General features: G+C 35.3%; 1 protein-coding gene across 6 annotated transcripts in view; it reads right to left on the reverse strand.

Moving 5' to 3' along the window:
- Positions 1 to 27,812, reverse strand: part of CEP83 (centrosomal protein 83) — a 132,321-nt gene that overhangs the window by 54,243 nt on the left and 50,266 nt on the right. For 4 of the 6 annotated variants that reach the window (XR_005370552.1, XR_005370551.1, XR_005370555.1 and 1 more), the window contains exons 4-6: positions 26,748 to 26,840; positions 24,523 to 24,654; positions 1,185 to 1,436 (exon numbers count right to left, since the gene is read on the reverse strand). Coding sequence is in view for 1 of the 6 variants with exons in the window: in XM_038558658.1 (XP_038414586.1) it covers positions 1,185 to 1,436; positions 24,523 to 24,654; positions 26,748 to 26,840 (477 nt within the window). In the remaining 5 variants the exon portion in view is untranslated. Of the gene's footprint in view, positions 1 to 1,184; positions 1,437 to 24,522; positions 24,655 to 26,747; positions 26,841 to 27,320; positions 27,422 to 27,812 lie in introns of those variants that run through there. The other 2 variants (XR_005370554.1, XR_005370553.1) reach the window with 2 other exon arrangements.

Genomic DNA, 27,812 nt, shown 5'->3' on the forward strand with positions numbered 1-27,812 from the left:
TGGATTGCTCAAAATAAATCCAACAATTAAAACGATATATTTGCTACATGTTAGACACTGAGAACTAGGAAGAGTAAGCACATCTAAACAAGATGGTGAAGGGATACAGAATATGTCACTGCAACATAAAAATTATTTTGAGCTGAAGGCATTGATAATCAATAGACACAGGAAAAGGTTTTTCCCTGAACTCCTGTTAGCTGCTGAAAAGCAGAGCCTCCAGAAAGAATTATAATTCCCCTCCCTTAGGGTTTCATAGCCAAGGAAGACTGACTCCTATTAAGGGAGAAATCAGTACCAGGATAAGAAATCACCTATACATTGTCACAAAATGGTCATATCCCCCATCTATTTTCCTAGGGGCTCATTTATCTTTCCTAAAAGTCATCTGTGTTCCCAAAAGTACCCTTTTCCCCCCTCTCCTTTCCCTTTTAAGATGGTATATAAGCCCCAAATTCTAACTACCACTTGGAGCCACATTTTTCTGTTAAATCCTGAACAAATATCTATATTTTCTCGTTAATCTGTCTTTTGTGAGTTTAATTCACAACCCCCAAACACTGAACCTAAGAAGATGAAGAAAAAAAGTTTTCCTCTCCAACAACAGAAACCAAGAATTTTCACAGAATACCTCTAAGAGTAACAGCTTACCTCTGCCAAGTCTTATCTTCCTCTAATGAACTCAGGGAAATATTTCACTAAAGACTCATATGCATTAACACCAAGGTATATTGTATTACTCCAGAAAGAAGCTGTTGTTAAGATATTAAATTATGGTATTTTTGTTTAAACAGGGCTTATGATTTTAATATCTTGAATCCCATATAAGGAAATAACTACCTAGGAAAAAATTGTTCTTTTTGGTTTGGGAGGACTTTAACTCTCAACTCAAATTCTGAACATTTTGCATATTCTGCTTTCTGGCATTTCAAGGGTTAATTCATTTCAACTAGGTGTCTTGACTCTCAAAGAATAATAATCCCTTTGTAAATGTGGTAGCACAGCTATTGCTTATGAATCAATAGCTTTCTTCTTTACAAAAAAGAATATATACTCTCGGGACTCTACAAATGCGTCAGCATTAGATTGGTAAGCATACATTTATGCTCTAAAAATCAAAGGCTTGTCAATTGCACTTTTAAAAAAGCATGCCATACTCTACCGGGAAGCAATTAAAATCTTACCTCCAGGGATCTGACTGTAGCCTGCATCTCAGCCAACTGCCGCACCTGAATTCTTTGGACATTTTCTACCTGAGCACCAAAATTCTCTTTTTCAGCCCTTAATTCTGCTACTTCAGCCTCTAAACCTTTTAATTTCTGAGACAAATGGACTTTCTCTCGAACAAGTTGCTCCATTCGTTTGCTGTCTTTTGTGGGATCAACACTAAGCAGCTGATTATGTATTTCTTCTTTATCTTTCTCCAGTCTTGCAATCTGGTAATAATTTGAAAGAAAGCACAGAACCTTAAATTATTGAATTTTCAGTCATGAATATGCTTTACAAGTCAGTAAACTAAAAATTTTAAATACACAATATGAAAAAGAAAGCTCAGGTGGTGAAATTAAGAACAAAGGAAAAAAACCTAAAACGTCACCTTCTTCATTCTGCACTCAGAATGACTCAAATGTGAGGGCAAGGACCTTGGCCTATTTTACTCTATCTCCCCATATCGTCTAGAACAGGGCTTCACCAGTTGCTAACTGAAATTCAAAATTACAAATAATACTATAAAATACTTAAAAATGTGTCAAGTATTTTACAGTTCATCAGAACATTATAGGGGTTTATGCAAGATCAATATGCTGATTGTTGCTAAGCTTTTCCTCATGTGACAATAATTCTTGGGCTATGTCTATACTAATAAAATTATCTATTCCAAGCCACTTAATTCACAAAATAGCTGCTTGTCTGTGTAAATAACTACAAATGTGACTGATGAGAGTTTTTAAATGATAGCTGGGAGTTTATTAAGGGCTTAGTTGCACTAATAGCCTCATTCTTACTTCACAGATTCAAGAAAGAACTAAAAATCAGTACTCCAGGGTATGTGGAAGTCAACGGGGGAATCTGATGAACAGAAACACAAGTGATCTTCTCATTCATACCAACCATCACTGCGAGATCCCACAGGACTCCAAATCTGAGTTTCAAATTGCTTCCTAACCTCAGAGGCATTCTCTGGAGGGAACCTCACCTCCACGAATGAGAGGGCCACATTATCAGAGTAAAACTCATCCTTTCCCTTTTCAGATCTCCCCAACCACCACCACTACCCATGTCTTTGCTAACCAGTGCAGCTCCTCTTTGAGTCTCTTTTTATATTTGGGGTTTCTTCATAGGATTCAACTTAAAGATTCAGCTGTTTGAAGAAAAATAAAAAATCACTGGTCTTAACAACTAACCAGGATGAGCTTAGGAGGATCACTCTAAGCCAAAAGGACTTAAAGTAATGCTCTGCAATCTAGGCAAAAGTGACCCAAGAGATGAATGATGGCTCAAATTGCTATAAATGAATCTAAGAAGGGTGAGATCTCCACCTTAGTGCAGAATCTGTTTTCCTCATCTGTAAAATGAGAGGTTAGACTGGAGGCCCTCAAAACTCCTTTTTCAGTTTTAACATGTAGTGATTCCAATTTGGTTTTAGCCATGTTGAACTGAAGAGGTCAATGAGAAATGTAGGTAGAGCTATCAATCTAGCAGACAAATATCATTTTTTTCCAGAAAATAAAATTTACTATAGAAGGCAGCTATAAAAGTCGGTGTCAAGTTCAACTAATTAGTGTCTATTTTTCCTCTCACTCTTTACATATAAGCACTACCCTCAGGTTTGGTCCCTGACTACCTTTTTTCCCCTCCATATTCTCTTTCCTTCAAATAGCTGTGTGACTTTGTCCAAGTTACTTTTTCACTTTGGCACTAGGTAAAAGGAAGGTCTCAGGCTGGATATCTTTAAAATACCATTTAACTTTTTGCATGAGGTAACTCATAGTTTTAATGTGCTATATTCCAAGTATGGTTGCTCATCTAGGTCAGGAGTCCACGTGTCACTCAAGTTCAGACAATATTGTCCTTTACTGAGTACTATCGACCAAGTGCTTAGCTAAGTGCTATAGAAATAAAATTGCATTTAGTAACAATAATCTCTCTTGTCCTCTTCATTTTACATATAGGGTCAGACAGCTAATGTTCTTGACCAGTATGTTTCCTGTATTATTGCTCTCTCCAGTAGTTTGAGAGCTATCTGTGGGACAGCCAGCGTGACAGCTGAAACAATGGTCAGAGCTGGCAAAGAGCATAATCAAGATTAGATGCCACCCTTCTAACTGCCAAACTAGAGCTTGCTATCCAATTATTCCTATAATAACTGATTACTGCCTTTTCATTTCTCTATTTAACAAATATTGTGTAACAAATATTGACTATTATGTATCCAGCACTGTACTAAGGTAGTAAGGATATACTACAGAACCTAGCAGACAAGCAAATAATCACAAAACCTGTGCTATCAAAGAACTTCTATTTAACCACTACTATGACACTGCTCTTGAACCAGTTATCAGGACACAGATCTTGGACACATCCTCAGCTCTTCCCTTTTCCTCCACTCTCAATCAGATTCATATGCAATCTCCCTTGATACCCATAATTTGTTGTTCTCTCAAACCCTTTCTCTAAATTTCCCAAAGGCTTTGTCTGAATTTCTTTTATGACATTTATCCAAATTTGACTGTATTACACTTACCTCTACATTTACTTTATTCTCTTCTAGAATATAAGCTTACCTGACAGGAAACATGATGTCTTAACCAATTTTACTTTTAAAAAATTGTTGAAGGAAACACTATAAACAAGAAACAGATCCAGTACTAGGAATAGTTGTTGTCTATCTTTTCAAAGAATGGTGGTACCATTCTAACTCCCCAGGCACACAAAAGGAGAAAGTGGTGTATGTAATTACTCCATCCATCTCTGTGTTTATCATCTTTATGATGCAGCATAGAGAAATGGTTAAGAGCACAGGTTCTGGAATCAAACAGCCTAAGTTTTTGATGTTGTTTTTGTTGTCTTTAGTATTTTAAAGATATTTCTCTACTGTCTTTGGGCTTTTATTACTTCAAAAAGGAAGTCTATCATCATTCTTACCTTTGTTCTTCTGTAGAAAATAACTTACTTTTACTTTTTTACTTTTTTTTTTAAAGATTTATTTATTTATTTTAGAGAGAGACAGCAGGAGGGGCAGTAAGAGAGGGAGAGAGAATCTCAAGCAGACTCCACACGGAGCATGAAGCCCGATGTAGGGCTCCAACTCACAACCCTGAGATCACAATCTGAGCTGAAACCAAGAGTCAGACACTCAACAGAGTCACCTAGGTCCCCTTATCTATTTTTTTAATTAAACTTTGTCAATGATTGTAGGTTCACATGCAATTGTAAAAAATAATTTAAAGTGTTTCTGTGTACTCTTTATCCTGTTTCCTCAACTGGTAATATCGCTCCTCTTCTATTTTCTGGAAGACATTGTATAGAACTGGTTTTCATTCCACTTTAAACACTTCATGGAATTCTCCAGTGACATCATTCTTTTGGTGAGTTTTTAATTTAAAAAAAAAAATTTTGGTGAGTTTTTTAATATGAATTTAGTTTTCTTAATTGTTATATGGCTATTCACATTATTTATTTCATATGTAGTTAGACGCAATAGTATCTGCCTTTTGATCCATTTCATCTATTTTTATCAAATTTGTTTGGGTAGAGCTGTTCTTCAGATTACCTTATTACCCTTTTGATGTCTACAAGATCTGGAGTGATATGGTTTCATTCTTGATACAAGTAATTTGTTTCTTCCCTCTTTTTTGCAAGTCTTGCTAGAGGTTTGTCAATTTTATTAATCCTTTCAAATAAAAGCTCTTTGCTTCACTGATTTTCTCTATTGTTTTTCTGTTTTCAATTTCATTGATTTTTACTCTTATTTTTCTTATTTCCTTCCCTCTACTTACTTTGGGTTTATTTTGATCCTCTTTTTCTAGGTTCTTAAGGTAGGAGCTTAGATTATTAATTTGATCTTTTTCTCCTCTTTTCTAATGAATGCATTTAGTGCTATACATTTTCTCTCAGCACTGCTTTAGCTATATCTCAAATATTTTAACATATTACATTTTTATCCAGGCTAATGGAGTTTTTTAAAATTATTTTTTGATTAATATATTTTTATTGAAATTTCCTCTTTGACTCATGAATTACTTGGTGTGTGTCATTTCATTTCCAATTGTTTGAGGATTTCCCTATCTTTCTGATATTGATTTCTAGTTTGATTCTATTGTGGTTAGAGAACTCACTCTATATCATCTCAATTTTTATAAATTTGTGGAGGTTTATTTTATGGCCCAGGATATACCCTGTTTTGGTATATATTCAGGGGCCACTTGAAAAAAATGTGTTTAGGTACTGTTGTTGGGTAGAATGTTCTATAAATGTTGATTAGATTCTGATGGTTAATGGTGTTGTTTTTCTGTTTTTCTAGATCTTTTCTGTTTTTCTAATTTTTCTATTAATTGTTGAAACAAGAGTGCCAAATCTCCAACAATTATGGATTCATCTATTTCTCCTTTTAGTTCTGTCAATTTTTGCTTCACATATTTTACAGTTCTGTTTAGTTCACATGCATTTATGAATGTCCGTTCCTGACAGACTAACATTTTTCATTATTACATAATCTTCACCTCTGGTAGTTTTCTTTGCTCTCAAGTCTACTTTGTCTGATAGTAATATAGTCACGTCTGCTTCTAATATTTGAATATTTACAAGACATATCTTTTTCTGTCCTTTCGCTGCCTATACTGTTATATTTGAAATTTCCCATAGACAACATACAGTTGGGTCTTTCATTTTTAAAATCAACTCTGCAGGGGTGCTTGGGTGGCTCAGTCAGTTAAGCATGCAACTCTTGATTTTGGCTCAGGTCATGATCTGAGTCGTGAGATCCAGCCCCGTGTTTGGGATTCTCTCTCTTCCTCTGCCTCTCTCCCCACTCACTCTCTTTCTCCAAAAAATAAATTTTTTAAAGACAAAATCAACTCTGCAAATTTCTTTTGTTATATTTACACTCTTTACCTTTATTATGAGTATGTTATGGCTTAAGTTTTCTTTTCCTATTTCTTGTTCTAAGTTTGTTTCCTTTCTTCTTGCCTGTGAGCTCCTTAAACATTTTTTTAGGATTCTATTTGATTTACCTATATTTGTCTGTATCTATATCTTTGTACAGCTTTCTTAGTTGTTGCTCCAGGCATTATATATACATACCTTATTACCGTCTACAGGGTTCATTTTACCAATTCAAGTGAGTTAGAAACTTTATCTCTCCTTATATCCTTTTGCCCTTGTTTATAATGTCTTAATTACCTCCACTATTTAAAACCACATCATTTTACAGATTTATACATTTAAAATCACATCAGACAGCATTATGTTTCCTTTAACCATCAAACAAAATACAGAAAACTCACTCAGGAAAGGACTATCTACTGTATATATGGACAGTTTTGATTACTGTGTTCTTTTAGCCTCCTTGATGTTTTGAGGTTCATTCTTTTACTGTTTTCTTTCTGTTTAGAGAATTTCCCATAGACATTCTGCAACAGATTGTCTTAGTTTTCCCTATTCTAAGAATGTCTTAATTTATAATTTAGTCTTCATTCCTGAAGGACATTTTTGCTGGATAACTAGGAGTTGATACTTCTTTCCTGTTAGCATTTGATAATACCACAGCACTTCCTTCTGGCCTCTATGGGTTCAGATGAGAAATGTCTTGGAAATGTTAACCCTCTCTAAGTTAGGTATCATTTCTCTCACTGCTTTCAAGATCTTTTGAAAGAAAAATGATTTTTTCAAGAGAAAAAAATGATTTTTTTCCCTATGGTTTTTATAAGTTTGAGTATGATGTTTCTTAGCGTAGATTACTTTCGTTTTATCCTGTTTTGATATTCACTTAGCTTCTTGAATCTACGTTTGTGTCTACCAAATTTAGGGAGTTTTCAGTCTTTATTTCTCCAAGTACTTTGCGCTCTCTTTTCAAGAACAAATTCTTAGACCTTTTGTGATAGTCCACAAGTACCTATGGTTCATTTCTTTTTTTAAAATCCATTTTTATGGCTTGTTCATGTAACTTCTGATGTTCTATCTTCAAATTCACAGATTCCTTCCTCTATCCCCTCCATTCTGTTGTTAAGGCCAACAACTGAGCGTTTGTTTTTTGTTTTAGGGAGGGGGAATTCAATGGTCATATTTTTCAGTTCTAAAATTTTTATTTGGTTCTTTACATTGTCTACTTCTTTGCTAAGACTATTTTTTTTCCATTTGTTTCACGTTTGTAACTGTATATTAAAACATTTTGCCATGGCTGCTTTGAAATCTTTGTCAGATAATTTAATATCTCTGTCAGTATTAGCATCTATTGTCTTTTTTCATTTAGTTTGAGATTTTATTTCAATTTTTTATTTAAATTCTAGTTAATATGTACAGTAAAATTAGCTTCAGGTGTAGAATTTAATGATTCATCACTTACATATAACACCCAATGCTCATCGCAACAAGTACCCTCCTTAATACCCATCACCCATTCACCTCCCTATTTGTTCACACCACCTCTGTTTGTTCTCTATAGTTAGGTGTCTCTTAAGGTTTGCTTCCCCCTTTTTCTCCCTTCCCCTGTGTTCATCTGTTTTGTTTCTTAAATGCCACATATGAGTGAAATCATATGGTATTTGTCTTTCTCTGATTTATTTCACCTAGCATAATACACTCTAGTTCCATTCACATTGTTGAAATGGCAAAATTTCATTCTTTTTAATGGGTAATATTCCATTATACACACCCCACAACTTCTTTATCCATTCATCAGTCAACGAACATTTGGGCTCTCTCTGTAGTTTGGCTATTGTTAATAATCCTGCTATAAACATCAGGGTGTATGTGCCTCTCCAAATCAGTTTTTTTGTGTCCTTCGGGTAAATATCTACCTTGCTATAATTGGGTCATAGTTCTGTTTTAACTTTGAGGAAACTCCATACTGTTTTCCAGAGTGGTTGCACCAGTTTGCATTTCCATCAACAGTACAAAAGGGGAAGCAAAAGGGTTCCCCTTTCTCCACATCATCTTCAACATCTGTTGTTTATTATGTTAATTTTAGCCATTATGACAGGTATGAGGTGGAATCTCATCATCCCTGATGGTGAGTGATGCAGAGTATCTTTTCATGTGTCTGTTAGCCATCTGGATGTCTTCTATGGAAAAATGTCTGTTCCTATCTTCTTACTACTTAACTGGATTATTGTTTTTTTGAGTGTTTAGTTTGACAAGTTCTTTGTAGATTTTTGGCAGTAACCCTTTATCAGATATATCATTTGCAAATACCTTCTCCTATTCCATGGGTTGTCTTTTAGTTTTGAGATCTTCAGTATGACAAGTGATTTTCTACTGAAATCTAGACTCTTTGGGGTATTAGGATACTCTGGATCTTAAAGTTGGTTTTAGCTGGCTTTTTAGGGCATGGCTCTGGCAGAGGAAGGATGGTATCATCACCTCATTGCTACAAAGTGGAAGCAGTAGTACAGATACCCTAATTTAGTTCTATGATACCCAAGATGAGAGAGGTAGGAGTTCCAGCTCCCAACTAGGCACACAAATAGCTCCCTAAATGGCAGGGGTGTTGTTGTACCCTATGTGACCTCCACTGACACCAGAGAGTCAGATGTAACTTCCATTAACCCTCCAGGGCTGGTTAGTAGCAAAAATCCTGATTCTGCACTGGGTCTTCTCTGACATGACCTAAGCAGACAGGGGAGGGTACACCTTCTTACTGCCAGTTGAGGTTGTGAAAATCTAGGCTCCCAATGTCATCTCTAACACCATCATGGCAGGAAGGTAGAAGCCCTACATACTGCCAAGTGTGAATGAAAGCTCTGGCTCCCTCCCTTGCCTTGTCTTCTCTGGTAATTATCCAGGCTGAAAATTAGGTTTCTTCATTATAGCCTGAGGAAGACGGAAATCTAGGTGCTTCAATGGCCTTTGCTGGTATAATTTGGGATGGGGCTGGTTTTTACCACAGTATTTCCTAGTGCTTTTGCCTTGAGAGAACAGGACTCTTCTGTCCTATAACATCCAGAGTTTTTTGTTTTACTTACTAAAAGGAAGAGGGGAAAGTACATCTTCTCCATGTTCCTGAGAGAAGTCTTCTGGGTGCTTTTTAACATTTACTCTTTATCACTAGTTTTAACTAATAAGTATGTGCACTTGGTGTAGTTTTGTGTTTTCTATGTATGTGTTTCATGGAGAGTTTCAGATCTGGGGGTTTATAGTTTTCATGAAATCAAAAACATTTAGCCAATATTTTTTCAAATTTTTTTTTCTGTTTTTCCCTTCTCATTTTAAAATTTGAATTATCATACATTGTCCATCTATATGTTTATCATCTTTTTTTCCCTATCCTTTTTCTCTCTGGTTTACATCTTGGATAGTTTCTATTGTAAAATCTTCAATTTAGCCACATCTTTTCCTCTGCAGCATCTAGTCCATTTATAGTATTTCCCAATTATATTGTTGATCCTTGAACAAAGCAGGGGGCTGGGGCAGCAGCCCCCTCTGAAGTCAAAAATCCACGTATAGCTTTTGGCTTCCCAAAACTTAACCACTAATAGTCTACTGCTAACCGCAAGTTTTATGAATAACACAGTTAACTGACACATTTTGTATGTTATATGTATATATACTATATTCTTACAATAAAACAATCTAGAGAAAAAATGTCAAGAGAATTATAAGAAATATATTTACAGTATCATACTCCATTTATCAAAAATAAAATTATTTTATTAATGGATCTGCAGAGTTCAAATCCATGTTGTTAAAGGGTCAGCTGTATTTTTTATCACAAGAATGTTTTCTTTAAAATGTCTTCCAGGAACACCTGGGTGGCTCAACGGCTGAGTGTCTGCCTTCGGCCCAGGGTGTGATCCTAGAGTCCTGGGATTGAGTCCCACATCGGGCTCCCTGCATGGAGCCTGCTTCTTCCTCTGCCTATGTCTCTGCCTCTGTGTGTGTCTCTCTTGAATAAATAAACAAAAACTTTTTTAAAAACTATCTTCTATATGTCTCATTATGTTAGAAGTTTCTCTTAACTTTTTTGAGCTTACGGAGTATATTTATATGGTTTAATGACTGTCTACTAAGTCTGTAATTTATAGGTCTATTTCTGTTGACTGATCTTTTTCTTCACTATGAAATAAATTCTCCTGCTTCTCTGTATGCCCAGTCAATTTTTTAAATATAGTTTTTATTCCATGCTCATGGATTGGGAGAACAAATATCATTAAAATGTTGCTACTACCCTTAGCAGTCTACAGATTTCATGCAAGCCCTATCAAAATACCAACAACATTTTTTACCAAACTAGAACAAATGATCCTAAAAATCTTATGGACCCAAATAGCTAACGCAACCCTGAAAAAAAAAAAAAAAAGAAAAGAAAAGAACAAAACAGAAGAGATCCCAATCCCAGATTTCAAGATATACTACAAAACTGTAGTAATCAAAACATGGTACTGGCACAAAAATAGACACACAGACCAGAGAACAGAACAGATAGCCCAGAAATAAACCCACAATTATATGGTCAATTAATCTTCAACAAAGGAGGAAAGAATATGCAATAGGAAAAAAGTCTCTTCAAATGGTGTTCGGAAAACTGGAAAGCTACATGCAAAAGAGTGAAATTGGACCACTTTCTTACATCATACACAAAAATAAGCTCAAACTGGATTAAAGATATAAATGTGAAACCTGAAACCATAAAAATCCTTTAAGGGGTGACAAGCAGTAATTTCTCTGACATTGGCTGTAGCAACATTTTTTCTAGATGTCTCTTGAGGCAAGGGAAGCAAAAGCAAAAATAAACTATTAGGACTACATCAAAATAAAAGCTTCTACACAGCTAAGGGAACAACTAAAAGGCAACTTACAGAATGGGAGAAAATATTTGCAAATGATATATCTGATATAGGGTTAATAACCAAAATATATAAATAACTTACACAATGCAGCACCAAAAACCCCACAAATAATTCAATTAAAAATGGGCAGAAGGCATGAAGATATTTCTCCAAAGAAGACATACAGATGCCAAGAGACGCATAAAAAGATACTCAATGTCACTCACCATCAGGGAAACAAAAATCAAAACTACAATGAAATACCACCTCACACCTGTCAGAATGGCTAAAATAAAAAACACAAGAAACTAGTGTTGACGAGGATGTAGAAAAAAGGAACCCTCATGCACTGTCAGTGGGAATGCAAAATGGTACAGCCACTGTGGAAAACAGCATGGAGGTTCCTCAAAGAGCTAAAAATAGAATTACCCTACAATCCAGTAATCACAGTACTGGGTGTTTATCCAAAATAAATGAAAACACTAATTTGAAAAGATATATGCAACCCTGTTTACTGCAGCATTATTTATAATAGCCAAATCATGGAAGCAATCCAAGTGTCCTCAATAGATGAATGGATAAAGATGATGTGGTATGTGTGAATACAATGAGGTATTACTCAGCCACCAAAAAGAATGAAATCTTGCCATCTGAAATAAGAAAGATGGGTCTAAAGGGTATAATTTAAGTGAAATAAGTCAAAGACAAATACTATATGATTTCACTCATATGTAAAATTTGAGAAACAAAAAAAATGAACAAAGAAAAAAAAGAGGCAAAAAATAAACTATAGAGAACAAGGGGGTGGTTACCAGAGGTGGGTGGGGCAATGGGTGAAACAGATAAAGGTGATCAAGAGTACACTTACCATGAGCAATGAGTAATGTATAGAACTGCTCAATCACTGTATTGCACACCTAAAACTAATATAACACTGTACGTTAATTATATCGGCATTAAAAAATAAGTCGTTACACTAAAAAAAGGTCTTTATATTTTATAGCAGTTTTAGGTTCACATCAAAATTGAGCAGAAAGTAGAGCTCCATATGTCCCTATCCCCACATATCCACAGCTTCCCTGCTATCAGCATCACACCCCAGAGGGTAGATTTGTTACAACTGATGAACACACAGTAACATATCATTATGACCAGAAGTCTACAGTTTACATTAGGGTTCACTCCTGGTGGTGTACATTCTATGAGTACTGACATGTACCCGTCACTTTAGTATCACACAGAATAGTGTCACTGCTCTAAAAATTCTCTGGGCTCATCCCTCCCTTTCTCCTAATCCCTGGCAACCACTGATATTTTTAATGTCTCTATAGTTTTGCCTTTTCCTGAATGTCACATAGTTGAAATACTACAATATACAGCCTTTCCAGATTAGCTTCTTTCACTTAGGAATATGTAATGAAGGTTTCTCCATTTCTTTTCTTGTCTGCACATACCACCGTTCATTTAACCACTCACCTACCAAAGGACTTATCGTTTACATTTTGGCAATTTAGGAATAAAGCTGCTAGTAATAACTGTGCACAGTGGTTGTACGGAAACAAATTTTTAGTTAAGTAAATATCAAAAAGTATGACTGATGCATCTCACTTAAGATTGTTTATTATTTTTTATTTTTTTATTGGAGTTCAATTTGCCAACATATAGCATAACACCCAGTGCTCATCCCGCCAAGTGCCCCCCTCAGTGCCCATCACCCAGTCACCCCAACCCCCTGCCCACCTCCCCTTCCACTACCCCTTGTTCATTTCCCAGAGTTAGCTGTCTCTCATGTTTTGTCACCCTCACTGATATTTTCACTCATTTTCTCTCCATTCCCTTTACTCCCTCTTACTAACTTTTATATTCCCCAAATGAATGAGACCATAGAATGTTTGCCCTTTTCCAACTGACTTATTTCACTCAGCATAATACCCTCCAGGTCCATCCACCTCGAAGCAAATGGTGGGTATTTGTCGTTTCTAATGGCTGAGTAATATTCCATTGTATACATAGACCACAGCTTCTTTATCCATTCATCTTTCGATGGACACCGAGGCTCCTTCCAGTTTGGCTATTGTGGACATTGCTGCTAGAAACATCGGGGTGCAGGTGTCCTGGCGTTTCACTGCATCTGTATCTTTGAGGTAAATCCCCAGCAGTGCAATTGCTGGGTCATAGGGCAGATCTATTTTTAACTCTTTGAGGAACCTCCACACAGTTTTCCAGGGTGGCTGCACCAGTTCACATTCCCACCAACAGTGCAAGACGGTTCCCCTTTCTCCACATCCTCTCCAACATTTGTGGTTTCCTGTCTTATGTTAATTTTCACCATTCTCACCGGTATGAGGTGGGATCTCATTGTGGTTTTGATTTGTATTTTCCTGATGGCAAGTGATGCAGAGTATTTTCTCATGTGCTTGTTGGCCATGTCTATATCTTCCTCTGTGAAATTTCTGTTCATGTCTTTTGCCCATTTCATGATTGGATTGTTTCTTTGTTGTTGAGTTTAGTAAGTCCTTTATAGATCTTGGATACTAGCCCTTTATCTGATAGACCATTTGCAAATATCTTCTCCCATTCTGTAGGTTGTCTTTTAGTTTCACTGACTGTTTCTTTTGCTGTGCAGAAGCTTCTTATCTTGATGAAGTCCTAATAATTCATTTTTGCTTTTGTTTCTCTTGCCTTCATGGATGTATCTTGCAAGAAGTTGCTGTGGCCAAGTTCAAAAAGGATGTTGCCTGTGTTCTCCTCTATGATTTTGATGGAATCTTGTCTTACATTTAGATCTTTCATCCATTTTGAGTTTATCTTTGTGTCTGGTGTAAGAGAATGGTCTAGTTTCATTCTTCTGCATGTGGATGTTCAATTTTCCCAGCACCATTTATTGAAGAGATGTCTTTTTTCCAGTGGATAGTCTTTCCTGCTTTGTCGAATATTAGTTGACCATAAAGTTGTTTTTGTGCCTGTACCACACTGTCTTGATGATCACAGCTTTGTAGTACAACCTGAAATCTGGCATTGTGATGCCCCCAGCTATGGTTTTCTTTAATACTCCCCTGGCTATTTGGGGTCTTTTTTGATTCCAAAATTATGTTTATTTTGTAAGAAACTGCCAAACTGTCTTCTATAGTTGCTGTACCATTTTGCATTCCCACCAATAATGGTGGGAAGTCCTGATGTTCCACATCCTCACTGGCAACTAGTATCACCAGTGTTTTGGATCTGACCATTCTCAAAATGTGTATTGTAGTATCTTACTTTAATTTTCAATTCCCTAATAACATGCAATGTTGAACATATTTTCATACACTAATTTGCCACGTGTTTATCTTTTGGTGAGATGTCTGTTCGAGTGTTTGGCCCATTTTTAAACTTTAAATAAGGTTGTTTCTTGGGACGCCTGGGTGGCTCAGTGGTTGAGCGTCTGCCTTTGGCTCAGGTCGTGATCCCGGACTCCAGGATCGAGTCTTGCATTGGGCTCCTTGCGGGGAGCCTGCTTCTCCCTCTGCCTCTGTCTCTGTGTCTCGAATGAATGAATGAATGAAAGAATGAATGAATGAATAAATAAATAAATAAATAAATAAATAAATAAATAAATAAGGTGGTTTCCTTACTGTTGAGTTTCAAAGTTCTTTGAATATGTGCAGTCCTTTATCATATGTGCCCTTACCAAATATTTTCTACCAGTCAATGGCTTCTCTTCTCATTTTCTTAAAATGTCTTTCACAGAGGTCTTTAACTTTAATAAAGTCTAACTTATCAATGACTTCTTTTGTGTATTGTATTCTTCATTGTGTATCTAAAAAGTCATCACCAAACCCAAGGTCATCTAGGCTTTTCTTCTGCTATCTTCTAGGAGTTTGATATTTTTAAGTTTTATATTTAGGGTTATGTTCTACTTTCAATTTTTGTGAAAGGTATATGGTTTGTGTCTAGATTTTGTTTGAATGTGCATGTTAAATTGTTTTAGCACCATTTGATGAAAAGACTTTCTTCATTCTGCCTTTTCTCTTTTGTCAAAGACCAAATGGCTATATTTGTATAAGTCTATTTCTAGACACTCTGGACTGTTCTATCGATCTATTTGTTCTTTTGCCCATAGCACACTTGGTTGCAATAGCTTTATAATAAATTCTGATGTCAGACAGTGTCAGTCATCTGACTTTGTTCTGTAACATTTTGTTGGCTATCCTGGGTCTTTGTCTCTCTATATACACTTCAGAAGCAGTTTGTTGATATCAACAAAATAACTTGCTGGCATTTTTATTAGGATTGCACTGAAACTATAGATGAAATTAGAACAGGCATGTTGACAACACTGAGTCTATCTACAAACATGGACTATCACTCCATTTACTTAGTTCTTTAATTTTGTTCATCAGTCTGTAGTTTTCTTCATATAGACCTACTTTTTTTTTTCAGATTTATATGTCAGTATTTCATTTTGGGGGATGCTAACATAAGCGATACTATGTCTTTAATTTCAAATTCCATCTGAGCATTACTATTACATACGAATCTGGTGGTCTTTTGTACATTAACCTTATATTCTGCAAGTTCACTGTGATTATTAGTTTCAAGAGTTCTTTGCTCACTGTTTCAGATTTTATGCATAGACAATCATGTATGTGCAAGCAAAAAGTTTTATTTCTCCCTACCAAATCTGTATGTCTTTTATTTCCTTTTCTTGTCTTACTGTATTAAATAAGACTCCCAGCATGATGTTGAAAAGGAGTGGTAAAAGGATATCTGTGTCTCATTGTTCCTGATCTTAGTGGGAAAGCTCTAACTTAACACCATTAAGTATGATGTTAGTTATAGGTTTTGTGTAGACGTTCTTTAACAAGCTGAGGTAGTTCCCCTCTATTCCTAGTTTGCTGAGGTTTTTTTTTTTTTTTTTTTTTTTTAATCAAGAATGGATGTTGGATTCTCTCAAATGATTTTTCTGCAGCTAATGATGGGATCATTTTTCTTTTTGATAGGATTTTTCTTTTTTGGCCTGTTGAGGAGATGGGTTACATTAATTCATTTTCTAATGTTGAACCAGGTTTTCATGCATGTCATAAACCCTACTTGTTTATGGTATATTATTCTTTTACCACATGTTGGATTTGATCTGCTAATACTTTTTTCAGGATTCTTGAATCTTTGTTCATGAGAGACAGTGGTCTGTAGCTTTTTCTTCTTATAATTCCTGTTTGGTTTAGGCATTAGATTGGTTTAGGTATTAGGTAAGGTACTAGGTATCTGGCCTCTCAGAATGAGCTAAGAAATATTATCTCTGATTCTATTTTCTGGAAAAGACTGGAAAGACCTGATATTTCTTCCCTAAATGTTTTTGTAGAGTTCACTTATGAATCCATCTGGGCTGCCTAGTCATTTTTTTTACTGGATGCCAAACACTGGGAATTTTATAGATTTTTTTTTTCTTCGGTGCTGGATTCTTTTGGACCCCTTTACATACTTGTAAATCTTCATTCTGTTATGCTTTTAAGTAAGTTACTTAGAAACAGTAAATCTTGCTTTTACACTTGTTAGGGAGAACCAGAGAAGCCTTTAGTGTAGGGCTAATTTGGCTTTACGACTCAAGTAAAATCCTTCTGAGTCTTCTACTCAATGCACCACACATTGTAAGGCCTTTCCACTCTGATGGACTACTATGGGGAAATCATGGGACTTTATTTTTCTTCCTTCAGGGATCACTGCCTTGTACTACCTATTTTCCAGTGTTTGAACACCACTGTTTCCTATATTTTGTCTCAGGTTTTAGTCAATGCCTTAGAAAAAAAAAAAATCATTCCTTATTATTCCATCCTGGCCAGAAGAAACTACCAGACAAAAATCAATCATGGTTCTACCACATACTAGCTGTATAACCTTGGACTAGTATCTCAGTGCTTCATGAATGTTTTTTCAGAAATGTTTTCTCATTTATAAAATGGGAATAATGATTACCTAATTCCTACAGCTGACAGAATTCAAGTATAAAGTGATTCTCTCAATAAACTAAGCATGAATTTGTCTTGCCTCTATGTATTTCTTCAATTATGCAGCTTGTCATTTACAGATCTGAAATCTGTTTTAAATATCTTCTATATTTTTATGATAATTAGTACTATGATTAATGCTGTCAGATACTAACAGTAATAACACCATTAATTCGAACATTTACTATGTGTCAGGCATTATGGTAAATATTATGCACATGAAGTTTCAGGTTCTCAGCTTTGTTTTCAAAATCAAGTTGGTTCACTTTTTTAATATTTTTACTATCCTAAATTTCCCTTCTTCCTCTATATGTACTAGAATTTATCCCAAATTAACGATGGAATACAAAAACACTGTCATCTATTCATACTGAGAAAAAAGCAGCAATTAAATTATTTATAAATCTAAAGTTCATATTTTAATCTAATTTTGGATGTTATGGTTCCTTTTCCTTATGTCCTTATTTTCTCCTAGTAAATAAAAGATAGTCACAGGAAGAAAGCAATTCCCAGAACTATGTACTTGCCCCCAGACATAGTTAAGGAAAGATTAGGGAATGGGACACAAGAACTCTTGGGAAATGAGATGATGTTCACAGTGTCTTAAAAAGAATTGTACTCAGACTGAAAAAGAGAATAAGGATAATAAAACATAGGACACAGACCACCCGAAAGCAGAGCGTTCCAAATGCTGGGAGATGAAGGTGGGGTACAGAGAAACTGAAATGAGAACTATTTAGATTATCTAAAGTATAGACGTGACACTGAAGACTTCAGCATGCTAAATGACAGGACCATATACTCCAAAAATTTTGAGTATGTGCTAACATTTATTGAATATTTACTATGTGCTAGGTACTTATCTAAGCATACTAACTGATTAAATTTCACAGATCCATGAGACAGATACTACTGTTAACACCATTTTACAAATGAACTGAGAAGTTCAGTTCTCAATGTCACATTAAATAAACATCTTCAATATTTAAAATTTTATATATAATAAGTTCAGTTTTTGAGATACTCTAAACTGCATCCAGAGAATTATTTTTCATTTTTTATTTATTCTTTTTTGAGAGAGAAACAGTGAGTGAGAGCACAAGCAGGGGGTAGAGTCAAAGGGAGAGGAAGAAGCATACTCCCTGCTGAATAGGGAAGTCCAATGCAGGCTCATTTCAGGACCCCGGGATCATGACTTGAACCAAAGGCAGCCGTTTAACCAACTGAGCCACCCAGGAACTCCCATACACAGAATTTTAATGACTAAAATTTCACACAGCCCTTCTGAAAGGTTAGCCAAAATCCATCCCAGAGAATTCCCATTTGGAGGCTTTATTCATTCATTCATTCATTCATTCATTCATTTATTTATGTTTTATTTTTTATTTTTTAGTAATTTAATTTGGGAGACTTTTGCCTATTATAATGTGGTTAATGGCACTCTGAGAAGGGTACAAGTCAGAGAACTTGGAATATTTTAGACAAAAGAGCCATATGGGTCACCTAGAGCTTCACAACATACCAGGACAAAATCAGAAAGTGTTTTAAGAGGTTTCATGATGTCTACTGATATGTGTGTCAGGATAAAGACCAAAATGTGGAAATCATTATCAGTTCTGTGCCACCAGTGTGTAAGAAAAAAAACAGCCCGTGGTAATGGGGACCCAGAAAAGTTTTCCTTTTGCCACAGGAATTTTGGCTTCTCACCAGCCCCATAAAAACAAACATACAGCTCAGTTTGGACAGCCAGATGGAATAATCTCAGGGGCTTGTCAATATATATTGTCACTCTAAAGTTTTTCATATAATGCAGCGCTCACTGCACCTCTCTCAACAAATTTACACTTCCTCCCTGAATTACTCTTACTTTTTGCACTCGTTCAGTCGACCAATATCATCTATACCTAAAACTCTTTGTATTGTTCTTTATTACTATTTGCAGAATATAAAATTAGAAACCAAATAACATAATGAAAGCACAACAGTACCACTCTGAATAAAACCTATATATGCAACTTCAGAATTTCACGTGTATGAAATCCCAGACTTAGTATGTTCTTACAGCCAATGCATTGAGAAGTCAGGACATTATCTTATTCATAAGATAAAGACATTTACTTTCATATATTCTTTTTAATTCAGAATATCATGAGAGAAATGTGAATCACTGAGGTGCTTCTCATAAAAACACCAACAAAATCTTCCTAAAGTAGGGGCAGCCTGGGTGGCTCAGCAGTTTAGCACCGCCTTCAGTCCACGGCGGATCCTGGGGACCCAGGATCGAGTCCCACATCGGGCTCCCTGCATGAAGCTTGTTTCTCCCTCTGCCTGTGTCTCTGCCTCTCTCTCTGTGTCTCTCATGAGTCAATAAATAAAATCTTAAAAAAAAAAATCTTCCTAAAGTATTCACCTAAGAACACACAAAGAATATTTAGTTACTTCTTTTATCTGTAGAAGTGAAAATGCACAAGTATTGTGTGAATCCTTAATTAATGCAAATAAAGCCAATTATTTTTAGTACAAATTCATATATTTTATACCAGTTTAAATTGGAAGATGGCAAGAGTAGGCTTTTCCTTGAAGTTTCACAGCTGTATCATGATCCACAATCATATTACCAGGTTTTACCGTTCTTGTGTACAGAAATTAGTGTATAAAGGTAAGTGATGGAATGAAAGCACAAATACCCAATGATCCACTAATTAATGCTGTTCCTGCATAACTGGGAAGTAGAAAGAAAAGAACTTCAATCTTACCAGAAAGTTTTACTTCTCTAGCCTCTACTAATTATGCCTTCCCAGCTAGCTATTTATCAGATTTCTTCATAAGACATTTAAATTAGGAGAATTAATGACACCAATGACCCCTTGAAAATTTTAATGAATATTATTTGGTCTTTCATGGGTGAAAAATATAGGAAAACAATAAAACTAAGAAACTAGAGAATACAAATAGTCATTACCAGATAAATATCAACATTAGATTTTAAATGCAAAATATAAAATAAAGCACCAGAATCCTTAACCTCAGTGGTTACTCTTTAATACACTAAACCTACATTTTAGCTGGAAATCTTTATCATTCCTATTTTCTACTAGAAAATTTTTAAATGTAATTCCTTTAAGTCTGTCATGATTATAGATTCAAAACCTTTCATCATCATAAGTAGTACATATTGACAGATCTCTTGATAAAATTAGTTGGATGGCTGTTAATTGAAATTACCAATAACGTGAAATTACCACACCAAACTAAAAACTTTGAGCTGAAAAAATAAAAATAAAAATAAAAACTTTGGGCTGGTAGCTGTGGCACAAGAGATCTACCATAAACTTGGCTGTTGACTTTTTGTGAGACTTTGGGCAAGCTGCTTATCTTTTGCTTCAAGTGTCCTCATTTTAAATGTATAAAATACCATCCTGTTCCATCACAGTGACTATTATAATAAAAGATCATAGCTAAATAAAGCATGTAAAGCCATAAAGAAGTTTTTAATAAAAAAGGACATTATAAATACAGTTTTTTACTACTGTATTACCAAAAGATGTAAATGTTCCAATGTTCATATAGCTTCTTACATATCAATTATGAAACAGTTTGCTTACTGATTAAAAATAAATATTGTTAAAATGTCTATGCTACCGAGAGCAATCTACACATTCAGTGCAATCCCTATCAACATACCATTGACATTTTTCACACAGCTGGAACAAATAACCCTAAAATTTGTATGAAACCAGAAAAGACCCTGAACAGCCAGAGGAATGTTGAAAAAGCAAACCAAAGCTGGTGGCATCACAATGCCAGACTTCAAGTTATATTACAAAGCTGTGATCATCAAGATAGTATGCTACTGGCAATGCAACAGGAGAACCAAGAAATGGATCCTCAACTCTATGGTCAATTAATCTTTAACAAAGCAGGAAAGAATATCTAATGGAAAAAGACAGTCTCTTCAACAAATGGTGTTGGGAAAACTGGACAGCCACATGCAAAAGAATGAAACTGGACCATTTCCTCAAACAATACACAAAGATAGACTCAAAACGGATGACAGACCTAAGTATGAGACAGGAATTCATCAAAATCCTAGAGGAAAGGGCATGTGGGTGGCTCAGTGGTTGCTCTGCCTTTGGCTCAGGTCATGATCCCGGGGTCCTGGTATTGGGTCCCACATCAAGCTCCCTGCAGGGAGCCTGCTTCTCCCTCTGCCTAGGTCTCTGCCTGTGTGTGTGTAGCTCATGAGTAAATAAATAAAAATCTGAAAAAAAAAAAAAAATCCTAGAGGAGAACAAAGGCAGCAACCTCTTCAACCTTGGCCACAGCAACTTCTTGCTAGACACATCTCTAAAGGTGAAGGAAACAAAAGCAAAAATGAGCTATTGGGACTTCATCAAGATAAAAAGCTTTTGCACAGCAAAGGAAACCATCAACAAAACTAAAAGGCAACCTACAGAATGGGAGAAGATGTTTGCAAATGACATAATCAGATAAAGGGCTAGTATCCAAGGTTTATAAAGAACTTACAAAACTAAACACCCAAAAAACAAATCCGGGCAAGAAATGGGCAGAAGACATGAACAGATATTTCTCCAAAGAAGATAGACAAATGGCCGACACATGAAAAAAATGCTCCACATCACTCGGCATTAGGGAAATACAGATTAAAGCCACAATGAGTCTCCACAGAGACCTGGCAGGCCAGAAAGGGCTGGCATGATACATACAGGGTATTAAATGAGAAAAACATACAGCCAAGAATACTTTATCCAGCAAGGCTGTGTCATTCAGAATAGAAGGAGAGATAAAGAGCTTCCAGGATACACAGAAACTGAAAGAATATGTGACCACCAATCCAGCTCTACAAGAATTATTAAGGGGGACCCTGTAAAAGAAAGAGAGAGCCCAAAGAAACAATCCACAAAAACAGGGACTGTATAGGTAATACAAGGACACTAAATTCATATCTTTCAATAGGGACTCTGAATGTGAATGGGCTAAATGATCCCATCAAAAGACAAAGGGTATCAAACTGGATTAAAAAGCAAGACCCCCCAAAAAAAAATTTAAAAAATTAAAAAAAAAAGCAAGACCCATATATATATATGCTCTCTACAAGAGACTCATTTTAGACCTAAGGATACCTCCAGCCTGAAAATGAAGGGGTGGAGAACCATTTACCATTCAAATGGTCCTCAAAAGAAAGCTGGGGTAGCAATCCTCATATCAGATAAATTAGAATTTTTACCACAGACTGTAGTAAGTGATCAAGAGGGACACTCTATCATACTTAAAGGGTCTATCCAACAAGAAGACCTAACAATTATGAGTATTTATGCGCCTAATGTGGGAGCTGCCAAGTGTATCAATCAATTAATAATCAAAGTAAAGAGATACTTAGATAATACACTAATAGTAGGAGACTTCCACATGGCACTCTCAGCAAATGACAGATCTTCTAAGCACAACAGATCAACAAAACCAGGAGATGGCTCTTTGAAAGAATTAATAAGATAGATAAACCCCTAGCCAGCCTTCTTAAAAAGAAAAGAGAAAACCACAAGGAGATACCACCTCACGCCAGTCAGAATAGCTAAAATTAACAACACAGAGAACAGCAAATGTTGGCGAGGATGTGGAGAAAAGGGAACCCTCTAAACTGTTGGTGGGAATGCAAGCGGGCACATCCACTTTGGAAAACAGTATAGAGGTTCCTCAAGAAGCTAAACGAAGAGGTACCCTATGACCCAGCAAATGCACTACTAGGTATTTATCCCAAAGATACAAATGTAGTGATCTGAAGGGCACCAGCACCCCAATGTTTATAGCTACAATGTCTACAATAGCCAAAATATGGAAGAGTTGAGATGTCCACCAACAGATGAATTGATGAAGAGGTAGTGTGTATATGTGTATGTATATATATAAAATATATGAGTAAATAAAATATATACATACACATATACACACATATACTATATATACATACACAAACATACAATGGAATATTGATAAAGATGTGTACATATATATATATATATATACACATACACACACACACACACAATGTAATATTACTCAGCCATCAGAAAAGATGAAATCTCATCATTAATATCGACATGGATGGAACTGGAGGGTATTAGGCTGAGTGAAATAAGTCAATCAGAGAAAGACAATTTTCATACGGTTTCACTCATATTAGGAATATAAGAAACAGCACAGAGGATTATAGGAGAAGGGAGGGAAAAACAGAATGGGAAGAAATCAGAGAGGGAGACCAAACCATGACAGAGACTCTTAACTATGGGAAAGAAACTGATAGTTGCTAGAGGAGAGACGGGTGGGGGCTTGGGACAACTGGGTGATGCGCGTGAAGGACGGCACGTGATGTGATGAGTACTGAGTGTTATGTGCAACTGATAAATTACTAAACTCTACGTCTGAAACTAGTATGTTCTATATGTTGGCTACTTGAATTTAAATTAAAAAAATTTTAAAAAGTAGAGCAGTTTGACACAATTAGTAATTGGCAAAGGAAGGTAAATATATTCTAATTCTTTTTTTTTTTAAGATTTTATTTATTTATTCATGACAGAGAGAGAGAGAGAGAGAGAGGCAGAGACACAGGCAGAGGGAGAAGCAGGCTCCATGCAGGGAGCCTGACACGGGACTCGATCCTGGGTCTCCAGGATCACACGCTGGGCTGAAGGCGGCACTAAACCGCTGAGCCACCCGGGCTGTCCTATATTCTAATTCTTAATTCCAAATAAATGTTGTATGATGTAATAAATACATAATGCAGATGTGTTTGTACATAAAATATTTCATATAACTACAGATACCAAGGTTTTTGGTTTTGTTTTTTTTTACAAATTCAACTAGCATTAGATTTCTTATTTGAATATAGCAGGACAAAATTGATATTTCTACCTTGAAAAATCATATAAAAGTACATAAAGAATGATAAACATAAATTTCATTTTTGGAAAATCGGGAGACAAAATATAAAATGAGTAGAAAGGCTGGCCAAGCAATACCGTAGGCAGAGACATGTAAAGAACATGCTGTAGGCATCAGAAAGAAAATTCTGCAGTTAAGGATGTCAAAAAGAACAAAGTGCACTTCTTGAATGTGATGAGCACACCCTAAAGTATAAACCCCTTATTCCTATCAGTAGAAACAAGGTACATGCACTGGTAGCCATAGCTCTCCTGGACATGGTTTGGTTCTAAAAAGTAAAGGGGGACAGTGCTACATAAAAAATAATATAAACAAACTATATTTGCAAAAAGAAGGCTGTCTCTCTGGCTATAGAAGAAAAGAGACTATCTCCACTGACAGGGGCAAAATAAAGGAGGAAAATCTAACAGCCAAAAATTAATGTTCACAAAAAATAATTACTACAGAACAGATAAATAACATGCCAAATACTTCACCATTAATTAATGAAACTGAATTATGCAATCAATTCTAACTTGGAATTTCCAAAAAATCACAAAATTTTACTGACTAGAAGGATAATGACTAAACTAGTATAATCAATCACTCACCTCTGATTCATATTTTATTTTTTCTTCTTCTAAGATACGTGCATGTTCTTCTTTCTGGTGTTCAAATTCTGACTTGAGAAATGTATGTTCATAGCGAAGCTTATTATATTCAGATCTATACTTTTCCACTTCCTAAATTAAAAGGAAATTGCAATTTATGACAAATTTATGAAATTTGTACTCACTCCAAAAATCACTTTTGCAAATATAATTTTAAATTGCATTATATTGAAAGCCATTCTAAAAAGCAAAAAATAAGCTTAAAAGAAGTATAAACAAACCCTGGAAAAATTCTTATGACAAGTATTCTACATACAGAATTAGTACATTCTTGAGAAGGTGCCAATAAAGCAAATTACCATTCAATTTACCTTATTTCCTCACTGATTCTCATAAGAAAAATGAATAGGACATCAAAAGTTTTGACCTATGGGCCAAATAAAATAATACTAATGTAGTATACCTTTCAAAATTAATTAAATTTTAAAAATTAACTCTAGAGTGAAATATAAAAAGCACTCTAAAAGCCAAGATGAATTCTAAGTAGAGAGAAGATTATTTGAATATTTAGTACAGTAACTTAAGGTTCAATCAAGTAGTACAATGATAGTTCAACATACCACTCTGAAGAGTATAGGCAGCACCAACTTTCCTAACTAACCAGGAACACATGCAAATCTCTGGCATGCTCCAATTCTACTTATTAACACTACAAAAGTTGCTGACATTCTAAATTCAATAAGAACTTGGGCAATAGAGAAGATGAAGGAGAAAGACACTATTTCAACATTCATCAGGAAATTAAGTAATAACACCTTCTAAAAGATTCTCCTCACTGTAAATCTTTGAATGAAAGATTCCTCTAAGCCAGTTTACAAATCGAGAAAATGGGTTTCACAATTTTATTAGAAAGTTACTCAAAAACAAAACAAAACAAAAAAAAAAAAAAAAACACCAAACTTTTACCTAACTTGATCACCTACCTTAGGTATAAATGGATTTGTTTAAATCCAAAAATTAAGTCTACTACCAAACCATAATGCTTTGTTTATTCACCAGGAGGATATTCAAAAGACGACTTTATCAAGCCAATTAAGCCATTTATAAAAGTGGATTCTACAACTGTATTGTGCAATGGAAGCATCACTAGACTACAACTTTCCAAAGGGAGTCCATTTTGAAGGGGACAATATTCATGTGCCATGTAGAAGGCCTAGTCTATTTGTTAAATAAGGTTACATATAAAAATTGTCTGGCATAATACTTAATATACTTTAATATATGTCGTCTTTTGCTATCCCATTTATTAAACATTTAATCATACCAACATTTCATTAGAGGAAGGAAATCTTTCAGTCTAAACAGAAAACTGTAACAAATTTTTATTTTTCTGAGGTTGCATGAAATACACTGTTTCATTCCACAAATATAAATTGAGCATCTATTGTATGCTAGGAACTTGGGATATACAGTGAACCAAACAGATAAAGGCTCCTCCTCTTATGCAACTTATATTCTAGAGATGGTAATAAAGAAAATAAAAAATAAGCACAATAAACATAAAGCATATTAGAGGATAAGTACTAGAGAAAAATAAAAAGTAGAGCAGGGAAAATGGGAATCCAAAGGTCTAACAAGTGATGGAAAAGGCAGGAAGCAATATTAAATGAAGATGCAGGTTGGTCAAAGTAGGCCTCAATGAGAAGGTGACATTTTAGCAAAGACTTTAAAGAGATGAGGAAGGAGTGCCTCAGTTGGTTAAGCTCAGGTCATGATCCCAGGATCGAGCCCCATGCATGGAGCAGGCTGCTCAGCAAGGAGTCTCCTTGCTTCTCCTTCTCCTTTTCCCTCCCCCTCTGCCACACACCCTGTGCTCATGTTCATTCTCTCAAATAAATAAATTTTTTAAATCTCTAAAAAAAAAAGAGTGAAATGAGGAAGTTGGCTAAGAGAAACTTGGAAGGAGACTATTCATGTCACAAGTAACAGCTATAGCAAAGATTCTTGATTTGTTTCATCTCTAGAGTGCCAAAGAAACATCAAAGAGGCCAGAATGGATGGAAGTCAGACAGAGAATGGGATCTAATTTTGTGCAACCCTAAAAGCCACTGTAAGGATGCTTGAGTTAAAAGTGGAGCTACTGTAGGGTTTCTGAGTAGGGGAATGATGCTTTTCATCGGCCATATAAAGATAAATGCACAGTTCCTTCTATATAAATTACTTACTTCATCCAGATTCCTAAAGCGTTCTCTCATTGGAGTTTCTAATTCTTGTTGTATTTGGGCTCGTAACAATTCCAACTTTTGTGGCGTTAATACCTATTATGTAGAGAAACAAATAGTTCTAAATATAAAATCATAAATATTAAAATCAAGAAATTACCAAATTTCAACACCTAATTATAACAAAATTCAATTCATAAAAATTTCACAATATCCCTAATTTTACAGTCATCATTATATAAGCAGAACCATCATTTGAAACAATACTTGAAGATCTCAATTTCAGGCTCTCAGAGATGTCAAAAAAATCCATTAACAGGAAGTAAAGATAAGCACTGATTATTATTATTGTGACTGTTAGGAATAACTGTGTTGATAGCTAAGGTTACCATGTTTGAGATAATGGCTAATAGTATATTTTCTAAAGTAATCAAAATAAAGGTGTAAAAATTGAGTACCCCACAGAGAATTCTTCAGACTTATTTTCAATCAGAAAAGGCTTTTACTCTACCCAAGGCGCCTCCCTGTTATGCTCTCTTATAGAACTCATATTTCAATAAGTGATGAAGTACTTACGAAAGCTCCTGAAAGGCAAACACAGTCTTTATTCACCAGGGTGTGTCCCCAACACCTCACACTACTGCCTGGCACATAGGATCACTCAATTATCAAATACTGGCTATAAAACAAATGAAAACCTAGTTTGTATTTACATTAACCTCTGAAAATGAAGAATAATTTGTTTAATTCATTCATTTACTTATCAATACTCCAGTTCAAAAACTTCACTGAATACTAACTACATACAAAGCATTCTGCAACATAGTATATAATCTATATAACACTGTAAATACCTTTCATGCATTAACTTAATCTCTGCAATGACCCTCCAGTGTAGTTATATTATCATCCCCTTTTCACAGAAACTGAAGCATACACAAAGTCTAACTTTCTAAAGATCACAAAAACTTAGAGGAAGCATTTCTTGCCCCATAAGAAGTTCAAATTCTCATATGAAAAATAAAACATATACACAAATAACTATAAAAGTAACCAATATAGGCTTAC

The sequence above is a fragment of the Canis lupus genome, chromosome 15 (assembly GCF_011100685.1).
Source record: "Canis lupus familiaris isolate Mischka breed German Shepherd chromosome 15, alternate assembly UU_Cfam_GSD_1.0, whole genome shotgun sequence".
In the NCBI taxonomy this organism is placed as follows: Eukaryota; Metazoa; Chordata; class Mammalia; order Carnivora; family Canidae; genus Canis; species Canis lupus.